The sequence below is a fragment of the Mobula hypostoma genome, chromosome 18 (assembly GCF_963921235.1).
Source record: "Mobula hypostoma chromosome 18, sMobHyp1.1, whole genome shotgun sequence".
Lineage (NCBI taxonomy): Eukaryota > Metazoa > Chordata > Chondrichthyes > Myliobatiformes > Myliobatidae > Mobula > Mobula hypostoma.
Window position 1 is genome coordinate 53,942,281 of NC_086114.1, and position 26,915 is coordinate 53,969,195.

Consider the following 26,915-nt stretch of genomic DNA (forward strand, 5'->3'; position numbering starts at 1 on the left):
AAAATTGATGCTAAGGGGTCAACATTATGCACTCTTTGATGCTAGGCAAAGTTATACACAATCAAGAATCTGGCACAAATTACTACTTAACTCTGTAAGAGCTGCCAAAGTGGACTGGAGTTAATGTAGGCTAGGTTAAGGAGTGGGGCTCAGGAATGCACCCTGGCTGGTGTGCCAAGTGCAGGGCAGGCATATACTGCGTCACATATCAATATCCCATGTTAGATGGATAGAAGCTGTCTCCATTTAACTGTATAACTCACTACAATCAGGGATTCTGTATTAAGTAGCCTGGCAATAAAATATTACTAGAGAAAATGTACCAGCCTAGTGTGACTACTGCCAAAGGAGAAAAATTCCATTGAATCCAGCATGATGAGAAATGATAATCCATGGCACCACTGGCTGCTCCACCCAACACCAACCCTCAAAAGCATCTGTCCACATCAAGCTGCAGGGAGATTGAATGCTGGGGAAGCACCAGCTGAGGGCAGATATTTGAGTGTTTTTCTACACAGCAGTAAGCAGCCAGAACAAACATCCTCTTTCACTTACACAGAAGTATATCTGGGAGTGTTTGGACTACTGAATCAAGCATCCTATTATAAGCCAATCTCTGAAAGATTACATCAAGCAAAACCAGAATACAAATACAATGAAAATTCAGTGTATGAAGTTGTAGACAAAGTATGTTGGATCAAGCTGCATGTAGTTACTGCTTCACCAGCTGAATTTTTAAAGCCACTTAATGCTGGCCTATTTACAATGGTTCATGCAAGTTTTGTTGGGTATTTGGTCAAAACAGAGGTATCCGGAAATGGAAATTAATGGTTTAACCACTCTTACCAGAAGGTGGTAATATTTGTACACATTCAAAAGCTTAAAAACCAAATTAGTTTGAGGTCAAGTTCAAGGAATATGATAGCATCCTCCAAACTTTCCCTTGCAGAAATTATACCCTGGTTGAGGGCTTCATAGGAACAGAAATGTGAAGGAATTTATTGCAATCTTAAAATTTGTAAAATACACAAAATCTAGTGTTCCAACAGATCAAGCAAAGTCCTTGAATTTTTGTTCTATGACTGATCTCCACAAACTTTAGCACTACAGAGAAAATGAATTAAAATACTGACACTGATCATTAGTATCACTTTAGTGGAAGGCTGTCTAATCTACATCAACTTAAACCAAGTTGGAAGTTTCAGATTCTATATTAAACAAGCAATTTAATCCAAAAGCACAATGTTCAGGACAGACAAGAAACTTAATCAGTCCATCTCAACTAGCATCACTCAAAATGCCATAGATCTGAACACAAATAGACATGTTTCTAATGTTACTTAATAATAGTCATACTTTATTGATCCCGGGGGAAAAAAAAGTATGACTATGACAATAAAAGCAAAGGTTAAAAAAGTGTGGTGTTTCCTCAGTAGCAAGGGTTAAACATTTAACTGGTGCCACATTTTCTACATTCTTAAATTTCCAGCCCATTTTCAGATAGGTTAGATTTCTGCCACAAAGGTAGTTTAAGAGTATTTAAAATGGGGAAGGGTCAAACCAGAACAGATCCAAATAACAAGTTAGTCTACTGGATTCTAAACGAAAAAGTGTTTTTTTTAAAATCACCTCTTTTTTAATGCAGTGTACAGGATTATGCTTACATTGAGGCCTCGAGACATTAAGTACAGAAGGAGCTTGCAACAGAAACATCTAGTCTGAGTTGACTGTGGATTTAATTTCTTCTAAATGAGTGCTAAAATAGGCTAGTAAACATTTCACATTTACATGGAGTACTTATTAGCTAAAATTTTAAACCTCCTCCAGTTGAGTATACAAGGGCACTGATTGACATCTTAGCAGCTGCACAACCTTCCATTTGTAATTCTAAAGGTCATCAGACTGGGAGACCACTGAAGCAACATTATTATGCATAGCAGTTTCACTTGTTCAAAGCCAACTAATCTCAAATTCAACCCATACAAGGTATTGCAACCTATACAAAATATCTAGTTCAGAAGATTAGAACTAGCTGGCTTTGAACAGAGTTCTTGAAATGAAAGCTGTATTAAATAGATTATACAAAGCATAACATTCTGTACAGTTAACAGCAGAATTTGTTAGCTATATTAGCCTTTGAATGCATAACATTAAATTATACATTTGCACACTAACTTACAACCCCAGCTTTATTCAAATTGTTACATTTCCACCAGCATCTTACACCTCCTCAGGAATTGGCCTCTCCTACATGTAGTACAAAAGGCCGGCTGGTGGCATAGTGGCATCAGCGCCGGACTTCGGAGCGAAGGCTCCCGAGTTCGAAACCAGCCAGCTCCCCGGCACGCCTTCCATCTGTGCTGAGTTGAGTGTCGAGCTAGCAACTCAACATCAAAAAAGAAACTGCCTGCTACAGAAACATCAACAGCAAAAAGTTGATGGCCTATGCTCTCGTGAGTTTAAAAGGCAATTTCCTTCACATAGTACAAAAGATTGTGACAGACCTCTTAAAAGGAATTAGAAATATTGGTCCATCAATGAGATCATAGTAAAGGTTACATTTCTAGTTTAAATACATTAACCTCACCATGCCTGAAAAGTAATGAGATGAGCCTATTCCTAATCACCACATTGAGTCAAAAATTGAGCCACTTGGCAAGTTCAAAATGAGGTTTCACAGAAATGGTCAACAGTTAGCAGAATGAGTATCAGCTCCTGTGGTAAAACACAACACACTCAAATAGAACTTGCTGCTATAATTAACCAAAATCTCTGGATCTCTACCTCTAGATTTTCACCATTTAATCTTTAAGTCTCTTAAAGATTATAAATTTCATTGAATAAATTCAATTTTAATTTTACTGGAACTTTTGATACTTCCATCTGTAATATTATGTACCTTTGTATCATTGTCAAACCTTTCCATCCACAATCCATTTATAAATAATGAATAGTTGTAACCCCAAAAGATTCTTTCAACACTAATCCTATCAATACCAAAATCAGCACTTCCCATTATTTGAGCATTTACCAAATGCCTTTTGGGGGGGGGGGGGGGGAAGAGAGAGAGAGAAGAGAGACCACCACTGCCTGCAAGGTTGTACATTCTCCCGATGACCATGTGGATTTCCTCCAAGTGTTCAGGTTTCCTCCCATAGTCCAAAGATACACCAACTGGTAGGTTAATTGGTCATTGTAAATGGTCCTGTAATTGGGCAAGGATTAAATCAGGGAACTGCTGGGCAGTATAGCTCAAAGGCCAGGAGGGCTTCTTCTGCCCTGCATCTCAACAGATCATCTACAAAATCAAACCGGTTTCTCAGGTAAGTTGGATTCAGCACTTAGCTTAGTAAGTGAAGACAGTGGTAGTACATTGGTGTCTCTCTGAATGGGTCTTGGGTGGGCCTGTGACTAGTGGAGTACTACAAGGATCAGCGCTGGGTCTATTGTTGTTTAACATCTATATTAATTATTTACATAAGTGGAACAATGTTTTAGCAAATTTGCAGATGGCACCAAGATTTTTTTGGGGGGGACGGGGGGGGGGGGGAAACGGGACATAAGTGCACAGTGAGGAAGGCCAAAGCTTGCAGCACAATCTGGAGCAGCTGGGAAAGTGGACTGAAGAATGGCAATGGAATTTAATGCAGACAATGATGTAGCATGTTGATAGGACAAACCAGGGTATGACTTGCACATTGAATGCTGGAGCACTGAGATGTGTGGTAAAACAAAGTGATCTGTAAATATAGATCCTAATTCCTTGAAAGTGTTATCACAGGTAGATAGGGTTGTAAAGAGGGCTTCTGCCACAATGGCATTCATAAATCGGGGCATCGAGTATAGTACAGGTGCTCTTGAAGTTGTACAAGACATTACTGAGGTTGAATTTGGAGTACTGTGGGTAATTTTGATCTCTTACAGGTAAGATACCAACAAGCATGGAGTGCAGATAATATTAACAAGGGTGTTGCTGGAACTTGAGAACCCGAGTTACAGGAAAAGGATGAATAGGTTAGGAGTTTATTCCTTTGCATGTAGGTGAGTGAGGGGAGATTTGATATAGGTGTACACAGTGAGGGAGTATAGATAGGGTAAATACAGGTTTCATCCCAAATTCCAAAGATGTACAGCTAGGGTTAGAGAGTTGTGGACATGCTATGTCTGAGGCATAGCGACCATGCGGGCTGCCCCAGCACAATCCTGTGACTGTTGGATATTGATGCAAAACAATTTTATATTATATTATTTTCAGTGTATGTGACAAATAAATCTAGCAGTTTTGATAAAGTCTTATATACATAGAACACTACGGCACAGGAAACAGGCCATTTGGCCCTTCTAGTCTATGCCAAAACATTCCACTAGTCCCATTGACCTGCATCCAGTCCATAACCCTCCAGACCGCTGCCATCCATGTACCTATCCAGTTTATTCTTAAAACTAAGACTGAGCCCGCATTTACCATGTCAGATGGCAGCTTGCTCCACACTCCACCACTGAGTGAAGTTCCCCCTAAACCTTTCCCCCTAAAGCCATGTCCTCTCGTATGTATCTCTTCTAATCTAAGTGGAAGGAGCCTATTCATTTACTATCTATACCCCTCATCATTTTGTAAACCTCTATCAAATCTCCCCTCATTCTTCTACACTCAAGGAATAAAGTCCTAACTTGTTCAATCTTTCCCTGTAACTCAACTCCTGAAGACCCGGCAACATCCTAGTAAATCTCTGCACTCTTTCAATTTTATTGATATCCTTCCTGTAGTTAGGTGACCAGAACTGTACACAATACTCCAAATTTAGCCTCACCAATGTCTTATACAACCTCCCCATAACATCCCAACTCCTATACTCAATACTTTGATTTATGAATACCAGGATGCCAAAAGCCTTCTTTACAACCCTGTCTACCTGTGACGCCACTTTCAGGGAATTATGTATCTGAACTCCCAGATCCCTTCATTCCTCTGCACTCCTCAGTGCCCTACCATTTACTGTGTATGTCCTACCTTGATTTGTCCTTCCAAAATGCAACATCTCTCATTTATCTGCATTAAATTCCATCTGCCACTTCCTGGCCCACCCGTCCAGTTGGTCCAGATCCCTCTGCAAGCTTTGAAAGCCTTCCTCGCTGTCTACAATGCCTCCTATCTTAGTGTCATCAGCAAACTTGCTGATTCAATTTACCAAATTATCTAGATCATTGATATAGACAACAAACAACAATGGTCCCAGCACAGATCCTTGAGACACACCACTAGTCACAGGCCTCCAGTCTGATAAGCGATCATCCACTACCACTATCTTCTTCTTATCAAAGGCCTTACTAAGGTCTATATAGACAATAACCACAGCCCTTCCTTTGTCAACTTTCTTAGTGACCTCCTCAAAAAACTCTACAAGATTTGTTAAACATGATCTACCACACACAAAGCCATGCTATCCTTAATCAGCCCTTGACTGTCCAAATACTTGTATATCCAATCTCTCAAAACACCTTCCAATAATTTACCTACTACTGATGTCAGGCTCACTGGCCTGTAATTACCTGGTTTACAACATATAGAGATTAAAGAGGATATATATATATCTCCTCCTCCTCTTTAATCTCTATATGTTGCTTGACATTGTTGCTTGTTTCCCTTCCATATACACTATGCCAATTTCCTGAGTAAATACTGATGCAAAAAAATTGTTCAAGATCTCCCCCCATCTCATGAAGCTCCACACATAGACGACCACTTTGATATTCTAGGGGACCAATTTTGTCCCTTACTATCCTTTCACTCTTAATATACTTGTAGAAACCCTTCAGGTTTACCTTCATATTATCTGCCAAAGCAACATCATGTCTTTTTGCCTTCCTGATTTCCTCCTTTAGCATTTTCTTACATTTTCTATACTCTTCAATTAACTAATTTGTTCCTTGTTGCCTATACTTGCTATACACCTCTCTTTTATACCCACTGCTACACAGCAGTCAAGGATACCTACTGTTCCGTCCCACGACCTCACTTCAGAAAATCGGACCATCAGGCCGTACTGCTCCTCCCGTCTTACAAACAGAAACTGAAGCGGGAGGTCACAGTGTCAAAAGTAGTGTTGCGTTGGACGGAGGAAACGGATGAGGTTCTCTGTGACTGCTTTGAATCGGTGGACTGGTTAGTATTCAACGACTCGGCAGCTAACCTCGATGAGTATGCCTCAGCTGTCACAGACTTTATTTGGAAATGCACGGAGGACTGTGCGTCTCGCAAGACAATCCAGGTATTCCTTAACCGGAAACCTTGGATGAATTAGGAGGTTAAGACCCTTTTTAAAAGGCTACAGCTTTTAGGTCCAGGGATACCAGTCGCTACACGGAATCCAGGCACGAACTCTGGAAAGCCATTAAGGGAGCCAAAAGGCAATATCGAGCCAAGTTGGAAGCCCAAGCTAGCCAGAGGGATGCCAGTAGACTGTGGCAGGGTCTAAATGAGCTCACTGGGCACAAAGAAAAGCCTGGGAATATCAATAACTGTGGCACTTCTTTTCCTGACAAACTTAACGTATTCTACGCAAGATTCGAACAGGAGTGTCCCTCTCCCTCCGGATGAACCAGACCTGGTGGCATCGAGATTCATCGTCACTGAGGATGACATTAGAAGGGCCTTCCTGAAGATAAATCCAAAGAGGGCAATGGGCCCAGATGGCATACCAGGATGGGTTCTCTGGGCCTGTGCGAACGAGTTAGCTGGAGTGTTTGCTGACATCTTCAACTGCTCCTTGCTCCAGTCTAAGATCCCCTCGTGTTTTAAGGCAGCAACAATAATCCCAGTGCTGAAGAAGAGCAAGGTGGCATGCCTGAATGACTATCGCCCTGTGGCTCTGACAACAATTGCTATGAAGTGCTTCGAGAGATTGGTTATGGCACACATCAACCACAGCCTACCGGTCAACCTCGACGCTTTGCAATTCGCCTACTGAAGCAACAGGTCAACAGCAGATGCCATCTCTCTGGCCCTACATTCCTCCTTAGAACACCTGAAGAACGACACATACGCAAGGCTCCTTTTCATTGACTACAGCTCTGCCTTTAATACCATCATTCCAAATAAATTGATTCCTAAGCTCCGGAACCTGGGCCTTAGCACTCAGATCTGCAGCTGGATCTTCAACTTCCTCACAGACAGAACCCAGGCTGTAAAAATAAGGGACAAGCTCTTCTCTACAATCACTCTGGGCACCGGTGCCCCGCAAAGCTGTGTCTAGCTATGCCTGCCTCTTTTGTTGGTTATGTGTTTTGGCTCTTCCCACTTTTTTCAGACCAAGGGTGTAGCTATGGGAACTCGCATGGGCCCTAGCTATGCCTGCCTCTGTTGGTTATGTGGAACAGTCTGTACTCCAAACCTATTCTTATACTGCTCCCCAACTTTTCCTTCCATACATTGACAACTACATTGGTGCTGCTTCCTGCACCCATGCTGAGCTCGTCAATTTCATCGACTTTACTTCAAACGTCCACCCAGCCTTCAAATTCACTTAGTCTATCTCAGACACTTCTCTCCCTTTTCTCCATCTCTCAGTCTCCACCTCTGGAAAGACTGTCCACTGACATCTTCTACAAGCCCACTGACTCTCATAACTACCTCAACTATACCTCTTCCTACCCCGCCACATGCAAAAATGCCACTCCCTATTCCCAGTTCCTCCGTCTCCGCCGCATCTGCTCCGAGGATGAGGTTTTCCGTTCCAGGACGTCTCAAATGTCCTCTTTAAGGATCGTGGTTTCCCTTCTGCTGTCATCAATGATGCCCTCACCTGCATCTCCTCCATTTCCTGCACTTCAGCTCTCACCCCATCCTCCCGCCACCACAACAGGGACAGAGTTCCCCTTGTCCTCACCTACCACCCCACTAGCCTCCGGATCCAACACATTATCCTCCGCAACTTCCGCCACCTTCAACAGGACCCCACCACTAAGCACATCTTTCCCTCTCCACCTTCTGCAGGGATCGGTCCCTCCAGACAGATCTCCCACGTGGCACTTATCCCTGTAAGCGCAAGTGCTATACCTGTCCCTACACCTCCTCTCTTGCCACCATTCAGGGCCCCAAACAGTACTTCCAAGTGAGGCAACACTTCATTTGTGAGTCTGTTGGGGTCATCTATTGCATCTGGTGCTCCTGGTGCAGCCTCCTCTACATTGGTGAAACCTGACGCAGATTGGGGGACCACTTCGTCCAGCACCTCCGCTCCATCTGCCAAAACAGACAGGATCTCCCAGTAACCACCCACTTCAACTCTGCTTCCCACTCCCATTCAGATACGTCCATACATGGCCTCCTCTACTACCATGAGGATAAACTCAGGGTGGAGGAGCAACACCTCATATACCATCTAGGTAGTCTCCAGCCCCTTGGTATGAACACAAAATTCTCCAACTTCTGGTAATTCCCTCCCCCTATCCCTATGTCATTCTGCCCCAGCTGCCTACCACCTCCCTCATGGTCCCACCTCTTTCTACTACCCATTGTTTTCCCCTATTCTTTCTTCACCTTTCCTGCCTATCACCTCCCTGCCTCCCTTACCCCACCCCTTTATCTTTCCCCTTACTGGTTTTTCACCTGGAACTGACCAGCCTTCTCCTTCCCACCTTCTTTATAGGGCCACTGCCCCTTCCCCCTACAGTCCTGACAAAGGGTTCCGGCCCGAAATGTTGACTCATCGTTTCCACGGATGCTGCCCGACCTGCTGAGTTCCTCCAGCGTGTTGTGAGTGAAGCTGTGTACTCAACCCCCTGCTGTACTCACTGTACACCCATGATTGTGTAGCCAAGTTTTCATCAAACTCAATATACAAGTTTGCTGATGACACAACAACTGTAGGCCGTATCTCGGGTAATGATGAGTTTGAGTACAGAGAGGAAATTAAGAATCTGGTGGCATGGTGCGAAGACAATAACTTATCCCTCAACGTCAGCAAGACGAAGGAATTGGTTGTTGACTTCAGAAGGAGTAGTGGACCGCACGACCCAATTTACATCAAAGGTGTGCAAGTGGAACAGGTCAAAAGCTTTAAGTTCCTCAGGGTCAATATCACAAATAACCTGACTTGGTCCAACCAAGCAGAGTTCACTGCCAAGGCCCACCAGCACCTTTACTTCCTGAGAAAACTAAAGAAATTTGGCCTGTCCCCTAAAACCCTCACTAATTTTTATAGATGCACCGTAGAAAGCATTCTTCTAGGGTGCATCACAAGCTGGTATGGAAGTTGTCCTGTCCAAGACCGAAAGAAGCTGACGATGGTGAACACGGCGCAGCACATCACACAAACTAATTTTCTGTCTGTGGACTCACTTTACACTGCACTACTGTCAGAGCAGTGCTGCCAGGATAATCAAGGACACAACCCACCCAGCCAACACACTTTTCGTCCCTCTTCCCTCCAGGAGAAGGCTCAGGAGCTTAAAGACTCGTATGGCCAGATTTGGGAACAGCTCCTTTCCAACTGTGATAAGACTGCTGAACGGATCCTGACCCGGATCTGGGCCGTACCCTCCAAATATCCAGATCTGTCTCAGTTTTTTTTTTTTTGCACTACCTTACTTTCCATTTTTCTATTTTCCATTTATGATTTATAATTTAAAATTTTAATTTACTAATTTTTACTATTTTTTTAAATATTTAATTTGTAATCCAGGGAGCAGGAAGCACAGAATCAAATATCGTTGTGATGATTGTATGTTCTAGTATCAATTGTTTGGCAACAAAGTATAGTATTTTTCTTAACCAGATCGCCAATATCCCTTGAAAACCAAGGTTCCCTATGCCTGTTAACTTTGCCTTTAATCCTGGCAGGAACATGCAAATTCTGTACTCAGAATTTTGCCTTTGAAAGCCTTCCACATACTGAACACGTCCTTGCCAGAAAACAACTTATCCCAATCCACTCTTCTTAGATCCTTTCATTTCCACAAAATTGGCCCTTCTCCAAATTAGGATTTTAACTCAAGGAACCAGACCTATCCTTATCCAGTAACTTGAAACTAATGACACTATTGTCACTGGACCCAGATTGTTCGCCTACACATACTTCTGTCACCTGACCTGTCTGGTTCCCTAATAGGAGATCAAGTATTGATCCATGCAAGCTTTGACCCTACCCACAAGGTCAGGCAAGACTACAACTAGAGGTCATAGGTTTAGTGTAAAGGCAAAATAGAAGGGGAATCTGAAGGGAAACTTCACTTAGAAGGTGGTGTAAGTGTGGAATGAGCTGCCAGAGTTTTTGGATAGGTAAACAGATGGTTGGAGTATGAGTGATAGTCCAGATGTAGGTTGAAAGAACTAGGCAGAACTAAAACAGATTAGCGCAGACTAGATAGGCTGGAGGGCCTGTTTCTACACTGTATTGCTCTATGACTGACAAGTTCACAGGTTTTAGTTTTGAGGAAGCCATTTTTTATTTTTTTTAATTTTTATTAAAGTTGCATTAGACTAATTTGTCTCCATTTCCTCATTTTTCCTTCACCTTAGTGGAATGATACAACACCTATGCCAGCTTTGCAATTCCTTAACTATAACCCCCTTTCATATGGACACTTCCCTAAAACACTTTTCCAGGGAATATGACCACCTTAATTTTAGCTCAATTCATTCAAGTTCCTTGGAATGTGTAAAGTGCTATCTGCTTTTGCTAATTATTTTTTGAATGACATTGAGTTTAAAAATAAACATCTAACAGTTAAAACAAATCTATTATACACAACCCATAATTTAGACTTAATTAGACTAAACAACAATGTCCTTCGGATACATGTATACAATGTTGGCAAGAATGCCAAGAGCACAAATTAGTTGTTAGTTCAATTACAGTAATGTGCAAGGAATCCAAAATTTCTTTTGCAGCTTGTATGATTAACAGACCCAAATTTGTGAAAGATAACATACCTGTAAGTAAAATGCTCAGACTGAAGCAGAAAAAACTATACCAATTTAACAGCAAACTTGAACATCACTAAAAACATCAGCACCAATAAATCTTAAAAGATCACATCACTGAAACAATATTTCAATTTCCAACTGGTGTGCAAAGAGACCAATTTAAAATGAGATACATCAGAATACACTGGGAACACCCAGTAGAAACATACCAATTGGATACTTGTGCTTGTCCGTATCAATACCAGCATATACCACTCCACCAAATAAGTCATTCATGATTGCTGCCAGGGCCTCTGCATTCAACATTCCATGCAATGCTCCAACAAAAACAGTTTTACTGGGATCCAGGCGCTGGGATGGGCTGTGAACAAAATTGCTGTCAGAAAGGACCCAAGGTATGACCTGCACCTGCAAAATTTTAAAGAGCAGAGAGCAAAGGTTTACAGTTTTCAACTGCCTTTCAAAACTGTCTCTTATCCTTTAAACTGATACAGAGATTAATAAGACTAGCCAAATTACAGATGGAATAAAGGAAATTGCTACCATGTTTTTGCTACATTCCTCTTTGGCACATACAGAAAACTGAGGTGGTGATAGGAGCTACAGGGAGGTAGTCACCCCCACATTGCAGGAGGCAAGTACCCAAGTGACTGTCAGGAGAGGGAGAGGAAGTGTACAGCCATTGCAGAACACCCTGTGGTCCTTCCTCTAAAGTATACTGCTTTGGATCAGTGCTTGCACGTGCATGAAGAAGAAATGACCTAAAGGGGGAGCCACATCGACTGGGGGATGGGCAGCGGGTGGAGAAGGGAAGTAGAGGACTGTAGTAGTTATACTACTTGAAATTCATGGCAGGTGATGGGACTTGGTTGCAGCCAACAGGCTGGGTATCAAAACATTAGGGATGCAGTATTAGAAAGGATAGCAAACACAGTACTCAAGGTGTTTATCTAAAAGCGTGTAGTACAAGAAATAAGCTGGATGATCTTGCACTATTACAGATTGCCAGGTATGATGTGGCCATCACTGAATCGTGGCTGAAGGATATTTGTAGTTGGGAGCTGAATGTCCAAGGTTACAGGTTGTATCGGAGGGTTAGGAAGGTAGGCATAGGGGGGTAGTGTGGCTCTGCTGGTAAAGAATGGCGCCAAATCAGCAGAAAGACGTGACATAGGATTGGAAGATGTTGAACCCTTGGGGGTTGAGTTAAGAAACTGCAAGGATAAAAGGACACTGATGGCAGTTATATACAGGCCTCCCAACAGCAGCTGGGAGGTGGACCACAGATTACAACAGGAAATAGCAAAAAGAGTCAAAAGGGCAATGTTATGGTAGTCATGGGAGATTTTAACACGCAGGTCAATTGGGAAAATCAGGTTGGTAATGGATCGAGAGTTTGTTGAATCCTTTAAGAGATAGCTTTTTAAAGCAGTTTATTGTTTAGAAGATCAACTAAACTAGATTAGGTGTTATGCAATGAACCGGAGAGAATTAGGGGGCTTCAGGTAAAAGAACCCTTAGGAACCAATGATCACAATATGATTGAGTTCAAATTGAAACCTGATAGGGAGAAAGTAAAGTGTGATGTAGCCGTATTTCAGTGGATTAAGAGAAATTAGTGGTACGAGAGAGGATTGGCCAAAGTAAATTGGAAGCTGCTGCTGGCAGGGATGTCAGCCGAGCAGCAATGGTGTTCATTTCTGGGGAAAAATGAAGAAGGTGTAGGACATATATATTCCAAAAATGAAGAAAAACTCAAATGGTAAAATAGTACAACCATGGCTGACAAGGGAAGTCAAGGCTATTGTAAAAGCATGAGAAGGAGATAAAAAGCAAAAATTAGTGGAAAGATACAAGATTGGGAAGTTTAAAAAAATCTACAGGGAGCAACTCAAATAATTGATAGGGAAAAGATGAAATATGAAAGCAAGCTAGCAAATAATATCAAAGTGGATAGTAAAAGCTTTTTCAATGTTAAAAGGAGAAATGGGAGTGGATATAGGACCTTTAGAAAATGAGGCAGGAGAAATAATAATGGGGACAAGGAGATAGCTGATGAACTAAATGAGTATTTTGTATCAGTCTTCACTGTGGAAGACACTAGCAATATGCCTGATGTTGTAGTGTGTGAAGGAAGAGAAGTGGGCGCAGTTACTGTTACAAGGGAGAAAGTACTCAAAAAGCTGAAAGACTTAAAAGTGCACAAGTCTCCCAGACTAGATGAACTGCATCCTAGGGTTCTGAAAGTGGTAGCGTTAGTGATTGTGGTGGCATTAAAAATGATCTTTCAAAAGATCACTGGACTCGGGCATGGTACCAGAGGACCGGAAAATTGCAAATGTCACTTCACTCTAAGGAAGACAGCAGAGAGGAAATGATAGACCATTTAGCCTGACCTCAGTGGTTGGAAAGATGTTAGAATCAATTGTTAAGGATGAGGTGATGGAGTACTTGGTGACATAGGACAAGAAAGGAAGTACAAAGTCAACATGGTTTCCTCCATGGAAAATCCTGCCCAATGAACCTGTTGGAATTCTTTGAACAGATTACAAGTAGGATAAAGGGGATGCAGTGGATGTTGTATATTTGGACTTTCAGAAGGCCTTTGACAAGGTGCCACACATGAAGCTGCTTACCAAGTTATGATCCTATGGTATTACAGGAAAGTTACTAACATGGTTAGAACATTGGCTGATTGGTAGGACGCAGCAAGTGGGAATAAAAGGATCCTTTTCTGGTTGGCTGCCAGTGACTAGTGGTGTTCCACAAGGGTAGGTGTTGGGACCACTTCTCTTTATGCTGTATACAAATGATTTAGATGATGGAATAGATGGCTTTGTATCATCTGCAAACTTGGCAATAAAGACTGGTGGAGGGGCAGGTAGTGTTGAAGAGCAGGTAGGATGCAGAAGAACTTAAAAGTAGGAGAATGGGCAAGAAAGTGGAAAATGAAATACAATGTTAGAAAATGCATGGTCATGCACTTTGATAGTAGAAATAAATGTGCAGACTGTTTTCTAAACGGGGAGAAAATCCAGGAATCTGAGATGCAGAGGGACTTGAAAGACCTTGTGCAGAACACCCTGAAGATTAACTTGCAGGTTGAGTTGGTGGTGAGGAAGGTAAATGCCACTCATTTCAAGAGGTCTAGAATACAAGAGCAAGGATGTGATGCTGAGGCTTTATAGCAGCACTGGTGAAGCCTCACCTTGAGGTATTGTGAACAATTTTGGGTCCCTCATCTTAGAAGCGATGTGCTGGCATTGGAGGGGGTCCAGAGGAGGCTCACAAGGATAATTACAGGAATGAAAGGGTTATCATATGAGGAACGTTTGATGGCTCTGGGTCTGTACTTGCTGAAATGCAGAAGGATGGTTAGGGGTGGGGGGGGATCTCACTGAAACCTTTCAATGTTGAAAGGCCTAGACAAAGTAGATATGGAAAGGATGTTTCCCATAGTGGGAGAGTCTAGAATAATAGGGCACAGCATCAGGATAGAGGGGTGTCCATTCAAAACAGATGGAGAAATTTCTTTAGCCAGAGGGTGGTGAATTTGTGGAATTTGTTGCCACATGCAGCTGTGGAGGCCAGGTCACGGGTGCATTGAGGTTGATAGGTTCTTGACTGGACACGGCATCAAAGATTACAGGGAGAAGTCTGGGAACTGGGGTTGAGGTGGTGGTGAGAGGGGGGAAAAGGGATCAGCCATGATTGAATGGCAGAGCAGACTCAATGGGCCAGATGGCCCAATTCTGCTCCCGTATCTTCTAGTCTTATATGGAATTACATAGAGCAGACACGAGCTTCTATGGACGCATGTCGCCTCTCAGGCGCCAGGGTCAAGGATTTCTTGGATTGGGTCCACAGCAATCTAAGGGGAAACTGAACAGCCAAAAATCTTTATACATACTAGCACAAATGACAGGCAGAAAAAAAGGAGGCAGTCCTGAAGAGAGAATTTAGGGAGCTAGGTAGAAAGCCAAGTAGGACCACCAAGATAGTAATCTCTGGATTGTTGCCTGTGCCAAGCAGCAGTGACGGCAAAAATAGTACAATTTAGCAGATGAATGCATGGCTGAGAAACTGGTGCAGAAGGTAGGCTTTCAGATTTCTTGATCATTAGGATCTCTTCTGGGGAAGATATCACCTATACAAAAAGGGACAGGATACACCTGAACCTAAAGGGGACCAACATCTTTATGGGCAGGTTTGCTAAAACTGTTGGGGAGGGTTTCAACTCATTTGGCATAAGGACAGGAACCAGAATAGAGCAATTAGTATAAATTGTGTAATGACAGGAAGGACAGTCAGATGATAGGACAAAATTACAATCAGTGGGATTAGTTGCAGTGCAACAGGGGACCAAATTGAAAAGGATGACAATACAGGACTGAAGGTGTTATATTTGAATGCATACAGCTTATGGAATATGATCTTGTAGCGTGGTTAGAGATCAGCAAGTATGACTATGGGTGTCTCAGTCATGGCTAAAAGGTTATGGTTGGAAGCTTAACATTCAATGCATCAAAGGATAGGGAGAAGGAGTAGGGCAACTCAGTTGGTAAAAATTTAAATCAAATCTTTAGAAAGGTGACCAAGGACAAGATAAAAGTCATTGTGGGTAGAGTTAAGGAATTACTAAGGTAAAAAAGACCTTAATGGCAGTTATACACAGAACTCCAAATAGTAGCCAGGATGAGGGCTACAATTTACACTAGGAGATAGAAAATGGATGTCAAAAGAGCAATGTTGTGATAGTCACAGGGGAAATTCCGATATGCAGGTAGACTGGGTGGGGGCATGCAGAAATCAGATCAGCTGATTTTGAATTCAAAGAGAATTTATGAGATGGCTTTTTAAAACAGCTTGTGGTTGAGCCAACTAGGGGATCAGTACTCTCGATTGGCTGTTGTGCAATAAACTGGGTTTGATTAGGGAGTTAAGGTAAAGGAACCCTTAGGAGGCAGTGATCACAATTTGATAGCATTCACCCTGCAAATTTGAGAAGGAGACACTACAGTCAGATGTATCAGTATATGCTGGAGTAAACAGAAGTACAGATACACGAGAGACTAGCTGACCAAAGCTGATTGGAAGGGGACACTAGCAGGGATGGCAGTAGTATAGTAATGGCTGGAGATTCTGGGGGCAATTTGGAAGGATAGACACATACCAAAGTAGTTGTATTCTAAAGGCAGGATTATAAAACCATGGCTATTAAGGGAAGCCAAAGCCAACATGAAAGCAGAAGTGAGGGCATAAAATAGAGCAAAAATTTGTGGGACATTAGAGGTTTGGGGAACTTTAAAAACAACAGAAAGAAACTGAAAAGCTCAGGGCAAAAAAAATGGTTAAGCTAGCCAATAAAATCCAAGGATACAATTCTTCCCCCCCCCCCCCCCCCCCGATACAAAGAGTAGAGGCAAGAGTAGATATTGAACTGCTGGAAATTGACAATGTAAGAGGTAGTAATGGAGGACAAGAAATGGCAGATGAACGCAAGTATATTGCATCAGTCTTCACTATGGAAGACACCAGCAGTATGCCACAGACTCAAGAATGCCAGGGTAAGTAGTGAGTGCAGTTGCTGTTACTAGGGAGAAGTTGCTTGGGAAGTTTAAAGATTTGAGGAAGATAAGCCACCTAGACCAGATGGATCATACCCCAGGTTTCTGAGAGGTAGCTGAAGAGATTGTGCAGGCATTAGTAATGATTTTTCAAGAATCGCTAGATTCTGGCATGGCTCCAGAGGACAGGAAATATGCAAATGTCACCACTCTTCGAGGGAAGAGGCAGAAGAAAATAAGCTAGTTAGCCTGACCTCAGCAGATGGAAAGATAGAGTTGATTAGTAGGGATGAGGTTTTGGGGTACTTGGAGGCTCATGGTAAAATAGCCAAAGTCCTCAAGGGAAAAATCTTGCCTGAACAACCTGTTAGAATTTTGAGGAAATAGCAAGATAGATAAAGAATCAGTGGATGTGATGTACTTGGATTTTCAGAAGGCCTCTGACAAAGTACTGCATATGAGGATGCTTAGCAAAATAAAAGCCTATGGTATTACAGGAAAGATACTACACAGAGCATTGGTTGATCAGCAGGAGGCGAAGATGGGAATAAAGGGAGCCTTTTCTGATTGGTTGCTCATGACTAGTGGTATCCTACAGGGTCAGTGTGGGGACCACTTTTTACATTGTATGTTAATGATTTGGACAACAGAACTGACGGCTTTATGGCCCGCATTGTGAATGAAATAAAGATAGATGAAGAGCAGGTAGTGTTGAGGAAGTAGGGAGGCTACAGGACTTAGTTTAGGAGAAAGGGCAAAAAGGTGCGAGCTGGAGTACAATGTCAGGAAGTTTATGGTAATGTGCTTTAGTAGAAGGAATACAAGTTTAGATTGTTTTCTAAATGGGGAGAATATTTAAAAAAAAATCCAAGGTGCAAAGGGACTTATAGTCCTTGTGTAGGATCCCCTAAAGATCAACTTGCAAGTTGTGCTGGCAGTGAAGGAGGTAAATGCAATGTGAGCATTTTGAGACTAGAATATAAAAACAAGGATGCGATGTTGATGCTATACAAAGCACTGGTAAGGCCTCACTTGGGAGCATGAACAGGTTTGGGCTCTTGTCTAGGAAAGGATGTGCTGACATTGGAGAAGGTTCAGAGGTTTATGAAATTATTTCAGGAATGAAAGACTTATTGAGGAGCGTTTGATGGCCCCAGGCCCATACTCATTGGAATTTAGAAGAATGAGGGGGAATTTCATTAAAACCCAAAGAATGTTTTTAAAGGCCTAGATCAAATAGATGTGGAGAGGATGTTTTCTACAGTGAAGGAGTCGAGGACCAGAAGCACAACCTCAAAATAGAGGGGCATCTAATTTAGAATGTAGGTTACAGGGATTTCTTTAGCCAGAATGCAATACATCTGGAATTCACTGGAGGCCAGGTCATGGGATGTATTTAAGATAGAGGTTGATAGGTTCTTGATTAATCAGGGCATGAAGGGGTTACAGGGAGAAGGCGGGAGAATAGGGTTGAGGGGAAATGGATCAGCTATGGCCAAATGGCAGAGCAGACTCGATGGCCCAAATGGCCTAATTCTGCTCCTAGGCCTTTATGGTCTTATAAAACTAATTCAACATAAACATGATTTCTGGTTCCCCATGCAAACCAGCTTGTGTCCTTGCTCAGCTACGAACCATCATTTAGGGCTTCGAGTGAACAGTATACCAGAGGGTGGAATCCCTGATCCTCTGTTTAGGAATGCAGCTCCAATTCTTAATCTGGAGAGATAATGGGAGTGCCACTGTCAGTTCATGCCCCACACCTACAGGATGGTCTGCAAAACACCCCTAGCCACTATTTTTCCTCCCCTATCCACTGCTACTGACTAAACCCCAGCCAAACTGTTTCCTCTTCTTGACTCCTCAGATCCAAGTGTAGCACTTGGACAGATGGCTTGGGTAAAAACAATGTATAAATTTCCTCAAAATAGCAAATTAGAAACTTAAAATGTTACTACTGACTGATTAAGAGCAGCCACAAATGACAAAGCATACTCACTTTAGGAACAACTTCCCCTCTGCCAGTAATCCAAGCAGTCTATTAACATTACCTTGTTATTCCTTTTGTACCATTTTTATTTATAGATTTGTCATTGCACTGCAATGCTGCAGCAAAACAATTTATCACATGTTGTGATAATAATCTGATTCTGATAGTAAAGCATTTATCAACATATTTCTCCCAGGTCAATGAGAAATAATCTCAGTTGAAAGTAAATTCCAGAGCCTTTTGGAGCAGACTGCAAATTTGGCCACTTTTATAAAAGATCAAATTACCATTCAGTACTCAGCCAACTTTTAGCATTGCTTATTATTACTATGCAATTGTAGGTCAAACCATTGTGTACACTGTAGGCAAAACCAATTTTCCACAAATTAGTAAAAACAGATTTAAAAGACAACACCAACACCCAAAATACCTCTTTGCAGCGCATCCTGCGACTTGACATCTTGAAATAATATTCACTTGCACCATCATTACTCATAAGATCATGAGTGCAAGATTGCAGTAACGCACGCACAGACTTCTCAGATTCAAAAACCAAGTAGACATAACCTATCAATGAAAGAGTTAACCAATTTAGTCAATTTTAAGTTCTTGCATTGGGAAACAGAAGAGCTTAAGATAGTGCACCTTGTTAACCCACAAAGCAAAAACCAGACAATGAAATTACAAATAAGTTCATGCACAAAAAGATGCATGAATTTGTATTTTGAAACTGGGTTTCAATACCCTAAAATGCACTTGAAATAAATGCATTAGAAGCTATGCTATTCGGGTATACATTTAGCAAGTTAGTACAAAAGAAACCAGACTTGTTAGTTTCTGCAAGTGTCAGTCAGGTTAACTGAGTTTCATGCAAAACACCATTTTCATATTAGCCTGTAAAATTGAGTCTTATACAGATAGTAGTTCATTATTTCCACATTACAAGGCTAAAAAAATGTACTGGTGTGCTTTAAATTTAAATTAAAATAGCTTTTGCTACAAGATTGATTGTTTTAACCCATGAAGGCTTAAATGCCTTTACTCACTATACAAGGTGGCTTGGCATCCGTTGTACCTGCATGCATACCAGTGCTCTGACCCACAACCGTAGTGATGATGTGTTCACATCAGAACAGGTAAAATGTCCTACCATATCTTAGTTCTCATTACCTTTTGGCATATTACCTTTGGGGGGGCATCGAGGGTGCTTGCCATCCTTACCCGGCCATTCCACACTCAGTGAACCAAATACTCTGAAAGTATTTATCAGTCCCACTAAGGATAAAAGAAACCATTAGAAACCACAAATGAAACTCTGCCACATCATGACAAACCCAAAAGCACAAGCCACAAAAGGTCTAACATCTTAGTGATCGCAACAAGATGGTCATAACCTCCAATTTAGAAGTTCTCTTCACGTTCACAATTTTGACAAACATTTGCTTGAGACCAACATTTGGTGAACACTAGAAACACAACATTCTTAGAGCAGAACCAGGTATTAGTTTCAATCACTGACTCACCCAAGATTAATTGCAAGCTTCTAGGTCAAAAATCAACAAATTTTACTTTAATTCTTAGTCTTCAAAATTTAGCTTGCTCAAGATATCTGCCAGTGCCCAACTGGGGTGAACAAAGGATGTTTGCTCTATCTTTGCGTCTGAATCACTATTGGACAAAGTCACTTTGATCACGATGTTACATGAATGCCTTAAATGAACTTTAGAGTGCAGGATACTCATTCTGTGTTTAAAAAAAAACACCAACCCAAAAATACATCACCAAAATTTAGGATTATACATATAGTCCATGAATCAATTGTCCAGTGTGGAAAATAGTACTATTTCCTTCTCCTTCACCCCTCCACCATTCTATGTTTTCAGGAATACTTTGCATATCACTAAATACTACATTCAAGAGGAAGATTTATTTGAGAAAAAGCACAGAATAGGCCCTTCCAGACCTTCACCACCCAGCAACCCCTATTTTAATCCTAGCCTGATCACAGCACAATTTATAATAACCAATTAACTACTGACCAGTAGGTCTTTGGACTGTGGGAGGAAACTAGAGCACCCAGAGGAAACCCACAGTCATGGGGAGAAAGTATAAACTCCCTACAGGCAATGGCACGAATTGAACTCAGGTTCCTTATACCGTAAAGCATCATGCTAACCACTATACCATTGTGTGCCGACCCTCAAAGTGTTAAGGTAATCAAGTTGATAAGGTGCCTAAATTACATGGTAACCAAGGGGAAAGTTGTGAGCAAAGTGGAGTGCAAATTGTAATTTTACCTTTAAGACAGCAGTTTTAGAAATGTGAATGAAATATTGGATATTTCATATTACTGATAGCCCAAATTACTTATATTCAAATCAGTACTGTTTCATTGGTTTTGAGATGAAGGTTTGACAATTCTTGTGGTCATTTTGTGTATAATTAATCTGAATTACACATTTAATAGAAAATTATTACTAACTGCAATGCAATGCCTGATGACAAGATCACAGCCATCTGGGATTTAGAAATAAATTAGTGTTTTAATGACTGCAGGCCTTTAGGGTAGCAAGACAGTTAAGAGGAACCAATATCATGTTAAACATTTATACAGCTAGTCTGAACTCAAGTGCAAATGGCATCTTCTGTGCCATTATTTTTTGTAGCAATAGAGGATATTGAATCGTGTAAGGTAAAGCAAACAAGTAGGGAAGTTATGGAAACTATGACGATTAAAGAGGAAGCACTGATGCTTTCAAGGAATATAAAAGTGGCAAGTCTCCGGGTCCTGACAGGATATTCCCTAGGACCTTGAGGGAAGTTAGTGTAGAAATAGCAGGGGCTCTGACAGAAATATTTCAAATGTCATTAGAAATGGGGATGGTGCCGGAGGATTGGCGTATTGCTCATGTTGTTCCATTGTTTAAAAAGGGTTCTAAGAGTAAGCCGAGCAATTATCGACCTGTAAGTTTGACGTCAATGGTGGGTAAATTAATGGGAAGTATTCTTAGAGATGGTATATATAATTATCTGGATAGACAGGGTCCGATTAGGAACAGTCAACATGGATTTGTGCGTGGAAGGTAATGTTTGACAAATCTTTCTCTTTTTTTGAAGAAGAAGAGGTTACTAGGAAAGTTGATAAGGGCAAAGCAGTGGATGTTGTCTATATGAACTTCAGTAAGGCCTTTGACAAGGTTCCACATGGAAGGTTAGTTAGGAAGGTTCAATCGTTAGGTATTAATATTGTAGTAAAATGGATTCAGCAGTGGCTGGATGGGAGATGCCAGAGAGTAGCGGTGGATAACTTATTGTCAGGTTGGAGGCCGGTGACTAGTGGTGTGCCTCAGGGATCTGTACTGGGTCCAATGTTGTTTGTCATATACATTAATGATCTGGATGAGTATGCAGATGATACTAAGATGGGTGGCGTTGTGGATAATGAAGCACGTTTTCAAAGCTTGCAGAGAGATTTAGGCCAGTTCGAAGAGTGGACTGAAAGAAGGCAGATGGATGTGAGGTGCTACATTTTGGTAGGACTAATCAAAATAGAACATACATGGTAAATGGTAGGGCATTGAAGAATGCAGTGGGACAGAGGAATCTAGGAATAATAGTGCATAGTTCCCTGAAGGTGGAATCTCATGTGGATAGGGTGGTGAAGAAAGCTTTTGGTATGCTGGCCTTTATAAATCAGAGCATTGAGTTTAGGAATTGGGATGTAATGTTAAAATTGTACAAGGCATTGGTAAGGCCAAATTTGGAGTACCGTGCACAGTTCTGGTCACCGAATTATAGGAAAGATGTCAATAGAGAGTACAGAGAAGATTTACTAGAATGTTACCTGGGTTTCAGCACCTGAGTTACAGAGAAAGATTGAATAAGTTGGGTCTTTATTCTTTGGAGCATAGAAGGTTGAGGGGGGACTCGATAGAGGTGTTTAAAATTATGAGGGGGATAGATAGATAGATAGATAGATAGATAGAGTTGACGCGGATAGGCTTTTTCCATTGAGTAGGGGAGATTCAAACAAAAGGACACCAGTTGAGAGTTGGGGGGCAAAAGTTTAGGGGTAACACAAGGGGGAACTTCTTTACTCAGAGTGGTGGCTGTGTGGAACCAGCTTCCAGTAGAAGTGGTACAGGCAGGTTCGATATTGTCATTTAAAGAAAAATTGGATAGGTATATGGACAGGAAAGGAATGGAGGGTCATGGGCTGAGTGCAGGTCGGTGGGACTAGGTGAGGGTAAGCATTCAGCACAGACTGGAAGGGCTGAGATGGCCTATTTCCGTGCTGTAATTGTTATATGGTTATTATAATTCCATGCAGTGCAGGTAACCAAATAACTTACAGAGAAAAGCAACGCTAATAGTCAGTGGATAGTAATGGTCAATAAATTTACCTGGTATCAGCCAAATGTTACTACTACAAATATTAACTAGCTATGGAAGAACATTTTAGACATTTGATATACAGTACACTCAAGACTTACAACAGCTGATATTTACCTTCAGTTATGTCCCAGGGCACACCACCCAAGAACACTTTGCAGGAATAGATCGGGTTCTTATAATTCCGGGGTGGCAGCTGGCCCCTCCATGTAAATGTGGCTTCACTCATTGCTTTAGGAAAGATGGAAAAAAAAAACACTAAGGGAGTTGCATTTATTAGTACTGATACCTCATTACTTTGGAATACTGAAAGACACATCTTGGGATATATACACAACTGCACTATGCACCCTTGCCACATGACTGCAAGAAATGCATGTGCTGCAGTTCTAGCCTGAGACATGCTGTGCAAAGCAGCTGGTAAGTCACTTCCTGGAACAGAAATTGTCTGGTTATATGCAACTACATACTACAAAGCCATGGAAACTTCACACGATCACATGAAACCAGGAAACTTCACATGAACACAAAAAACCAGAAAGTTTACAATCTAAGTTTGTGGCTACAAGGATAAAGCTGTCACATTTTAATGAATTTGGAAAGCTAAAAAAAAGTGAAGGTAACATTAGTGACAGAATACTTTCATTGCACAGCATCTTTAAAGTCATTACAGTATTACACATTAAATCTCAAACATTTACCTTAGTTTATCTTGTACCAAATTGCATTTCCATACCCAAATACACCTGAACAGATATCTGTCCAGTCAAAATGAAGGTATCTAGCAATTTGGACACCACTAATGCTGAGAACGAAGTTTAAATTTCAACCCACATGTTGATGAACATTAGCACCCATTTAGTTAAAAAAAACACCCGAAAAGATGCAAATGTTCATTACTTTGTATACAAGTATCTGGTCACAGTTTGCGTTTAGAAAGGGTACAGGAAACCCAAAGTTGCATAACATAGCCCTGTGAACCACCATGCCTTGGCAATATGAACTATCTATTGGAATCCATTGGCAATACCTGGTCCATAGCTTACAACACAATGACATTCCAAGCACCTGGAATGTCATTTAATCCAGAGCACCTGCTACAACTCAGGTAGTGCACACCAGGTACTAACCATCCTGAGGGAACAATTCTTCAAATCCTCAAACTTCTTCCATAAACTATTACCCTCTAGTTTTGGATACCTCTTGGACAAAAGTTCATCTTTAGTTTTTAATACCCCAGAGCCCCTCAGACTGCTCTGCTTCAAGGAAAAACCCATTTTACAAAGGCAATTAACACTAACTTGCAAACCTCCCCTGCACACACTAATGCGATCATGACCTTCCTATAGTAGTGTCCAGAACTGTGGCCAAGTCAATGATTTATTGGACCATAACCTTGATCCAATACGCTATGCCCTGGCTAATGAAGACTGATACCTTGTTTGGTTTCTTCACAGCATGTGCTACCACCTGCAGGGATCCGCATTCTGTTATGAATGGTTGGGCCTTGAGTAGAGGAACACATGGATCTTCAGTGTGTATATCCTGTCCATATTCTCCCAAGGAACATCTCACTTAAGATTAAATTCTGTCTGCCATTACTGCTCGTTTTTAAAAAATGATTTATTGTAACCCCAGATCATTCTCACTAATTTGTCTTCTACATTTATATCCAACTTAAACAGCAAACAGGAGTCCCTACACTGAAACAGAAAGATACAACTATCAGACTTCCAATCACAAAAATCCTACAACTACCTATTGAAGCAAAACACTTCAAAGCAACTTCCAAAAATTACAAGAATTGAGATCAATCAAAATTGTTTAAATTTGCAGATTAAAAGCTTTGAAAAAGCCAAACACCAATGTTGGATACTTTGCATATTAACAGAAGCAAACAGTACTACTCAAAGGATGCGGAATATACACAAAAAAAATGTTACTGGAGAATTTAAGCAATGAAACAGGAATGTGCCCACCTACCTGCAGCTTGTCTATGCAGTCTAGCCTCTTTTTCAATGCTGAAAGGATCTTCTGGACTCTCCAAAAGATCCCAATTTGCCCAACCAGAATTTGCTGACCACCTTTTGAAGGGGTTAGGGCTCATTGGATTCGTACCCGAAACTTGATCTTGATCCAGTCGAGGGCTCATACCAACCCGTTTCATTGAATCCCTATTTGCTCCACCCATTGGCAGGAAGGAAATTGGAGGAGAAATTCGAAGGCTCGACTATATTAAGAAAAAAAACATGTTTGGTATACCAAGATTTTTCTCACTATCCAAAACTTGCATTTCAAATTATATCTTTATCAAGGACTCATGCAGAGACCCTAAAGTTTATCATACTTGGGATACTCAAGTATATAAGCAAAACTAAACTAGTTGTCTTAAAGAATCAAGTCCTAGTCCAAGTTTAAAAATTGCAGTAGACAAATTGTTCTGATGTTAGCATTACTATTAAATGTTTGTCAAAATAAGACTTTGCTACAGCAATTTAGGCATTCAACATTTAAAAATGAAAGCTTCAACTTTTTATTTAAATTTCTGAATTTCAATACCATTTATCAATTCAATTTAAATGTAAACATGCAACCGTTTTGGATCATGCACTAAATTGGGATTGTTTGTACCCACAGTACAGGTAAGAGTGACCAGGACTGTGCATTATACCATCTTTTCAACCATGTTATTCACGTTAGTGTCAAATTGACAAAGCATTTTAATTTTATAAATACTGACATTCACTTTTTACATAAACATTCTGCATCTTTCCTTTCCATTTTCATGAATTCACTACCTGGTACCTTAGCACCCAAATATCAACCATTCATACACAAGTCGAGTACCGCTATCTGAAAACATCCGAAATCTGAATTTTTGTGCTGACATGATGTCACAAATGGAAAATTCCACAAGGCCACAAGGAAGGTTCCCAGACAATGTGTAGGTCTCCACGCTCCGGACAGTTCTCAGAAGTGGCTTCGCATGTAATGAACAGAAGTTAATGACAAAATAGAAAAACACTGCACAAAGCCAACAAAGATGCCAATCGTATTGAAGAATGGATTTGTCAGAGTGAATATATGCTGTTAAACAGTATGCTGATCATGAAACAAGCAAAGATATCCAGCGAACTGAAAATTGAAGATAATTGTGAATACTCAGTATGCTGGTTGCAGAAATTTAAGGCATTACATTAAGTTTTATTTTAAGTGTCTGATCATGAAACAGTAGAATAATTCATTGTTGAGTTTGCCAAGATTGTTGCTGATGAAAATGTAACAGGTCTACATGCTGCCCACACAAAATACTGGAGAAACTCAGCAAACCAGGCAGCATCTATGGGGGATTAAAAAGTACAGTCAACCTTTTGGGCCTAGAAGAAAAGATGAGTAGATTCAAAAGGTTACACAGGGCCCCAAAGAGTCCTTCCAGGTGAGGCGACTCTTTACCCGAGAGTGTTGGGGTCGTATACAGGAGGCCGCACGGGGCACAGTATATCAGCGAGACCCGAAGTAGATTGGGAGACCATTTCACCAAGCACTGCTCCATCCACCAGTAGTGGGATCTCCCAGTGGCCACCCATTTTAATTCCACTTCCCATTCCAATATATCTATCCATGGCCTCTGTCATGATGAGGCCACACCCAGGTCGGAGGAACACCACCTTGTATTCTGTTTGGGTAATCTCCAACCTGATAGCATGAACATTGATTTCTCCAACTTCCAGTACTGCCCCCAACCCTTCACCATTTCCCACCTTCTTTTCCCCTTTCACCTCATCTCCTTGCCCACTCATGGCCTCTTTTTGGTGCTCCTCACCCCTTTTCTTTCTTCCAGGGCCTTCTGACCTCTATCAGACTCCCCTTTCAGCTCTTACTTCTTCCCTCCTTCTCCCAGTTTCACCCATCTTGTTTCTCTCCCCTACCTTTTAAATCTACTCATTTTTTCCTCCAGTCCTGAAGGGTCTCAGCCCAAAATGTCAACTTTACTCCTTTCCATGACTGGCCTGACTTCCTCTGGCATTTTGTGTTGCTT

The 26,915-nt window shown here is 41.3% G+C and overlaps 1 protein-coding gene across 7 annotated transcripts in view; it reads right to left on the reverse strand.

Moving 5' to 3' along the window:
- cpeb1a (cytoplasmic polyadenylation element binding protein 1a) overlaps nt 1-26,915 on the reverse strand; it is a 111,937-nt gene that overhangs the window by 1,777 nt on the left and 83,245 nt on the right. For 5 of the 7 annotated variants that reach the window (XM_063070886.1, XM_063070887.1, XM_063070889.1 and 2 more), the window contains 5 exons: nt 24,860-25,106; nt 22,994-23,107; nt 19,655-19,759; nt 18,915-19,051; nt 11,137-11,335 (listed from right to left, as the gene is read on the reverse strand). In XM_063070886.1, the coding sequence (XP_062926956.1) occupies nt 11,137-11,335; nt 18,915-19,051; nt 19,655-19,759; nt 22,994-23,107; nt 24,860-25,106 (802 nt within the window). The remainder of the gene's footprint in view (nt 1-11,136; nt 11,336-18,914; nt 19,052-19,654; nt 19,760-22,993; nt 23,108-24,859; nt 25,107-26,915) is intronic. The other 2 variants (XM_063070888.1, XM_063070885.1) reach the window with 1 other exon arrangement.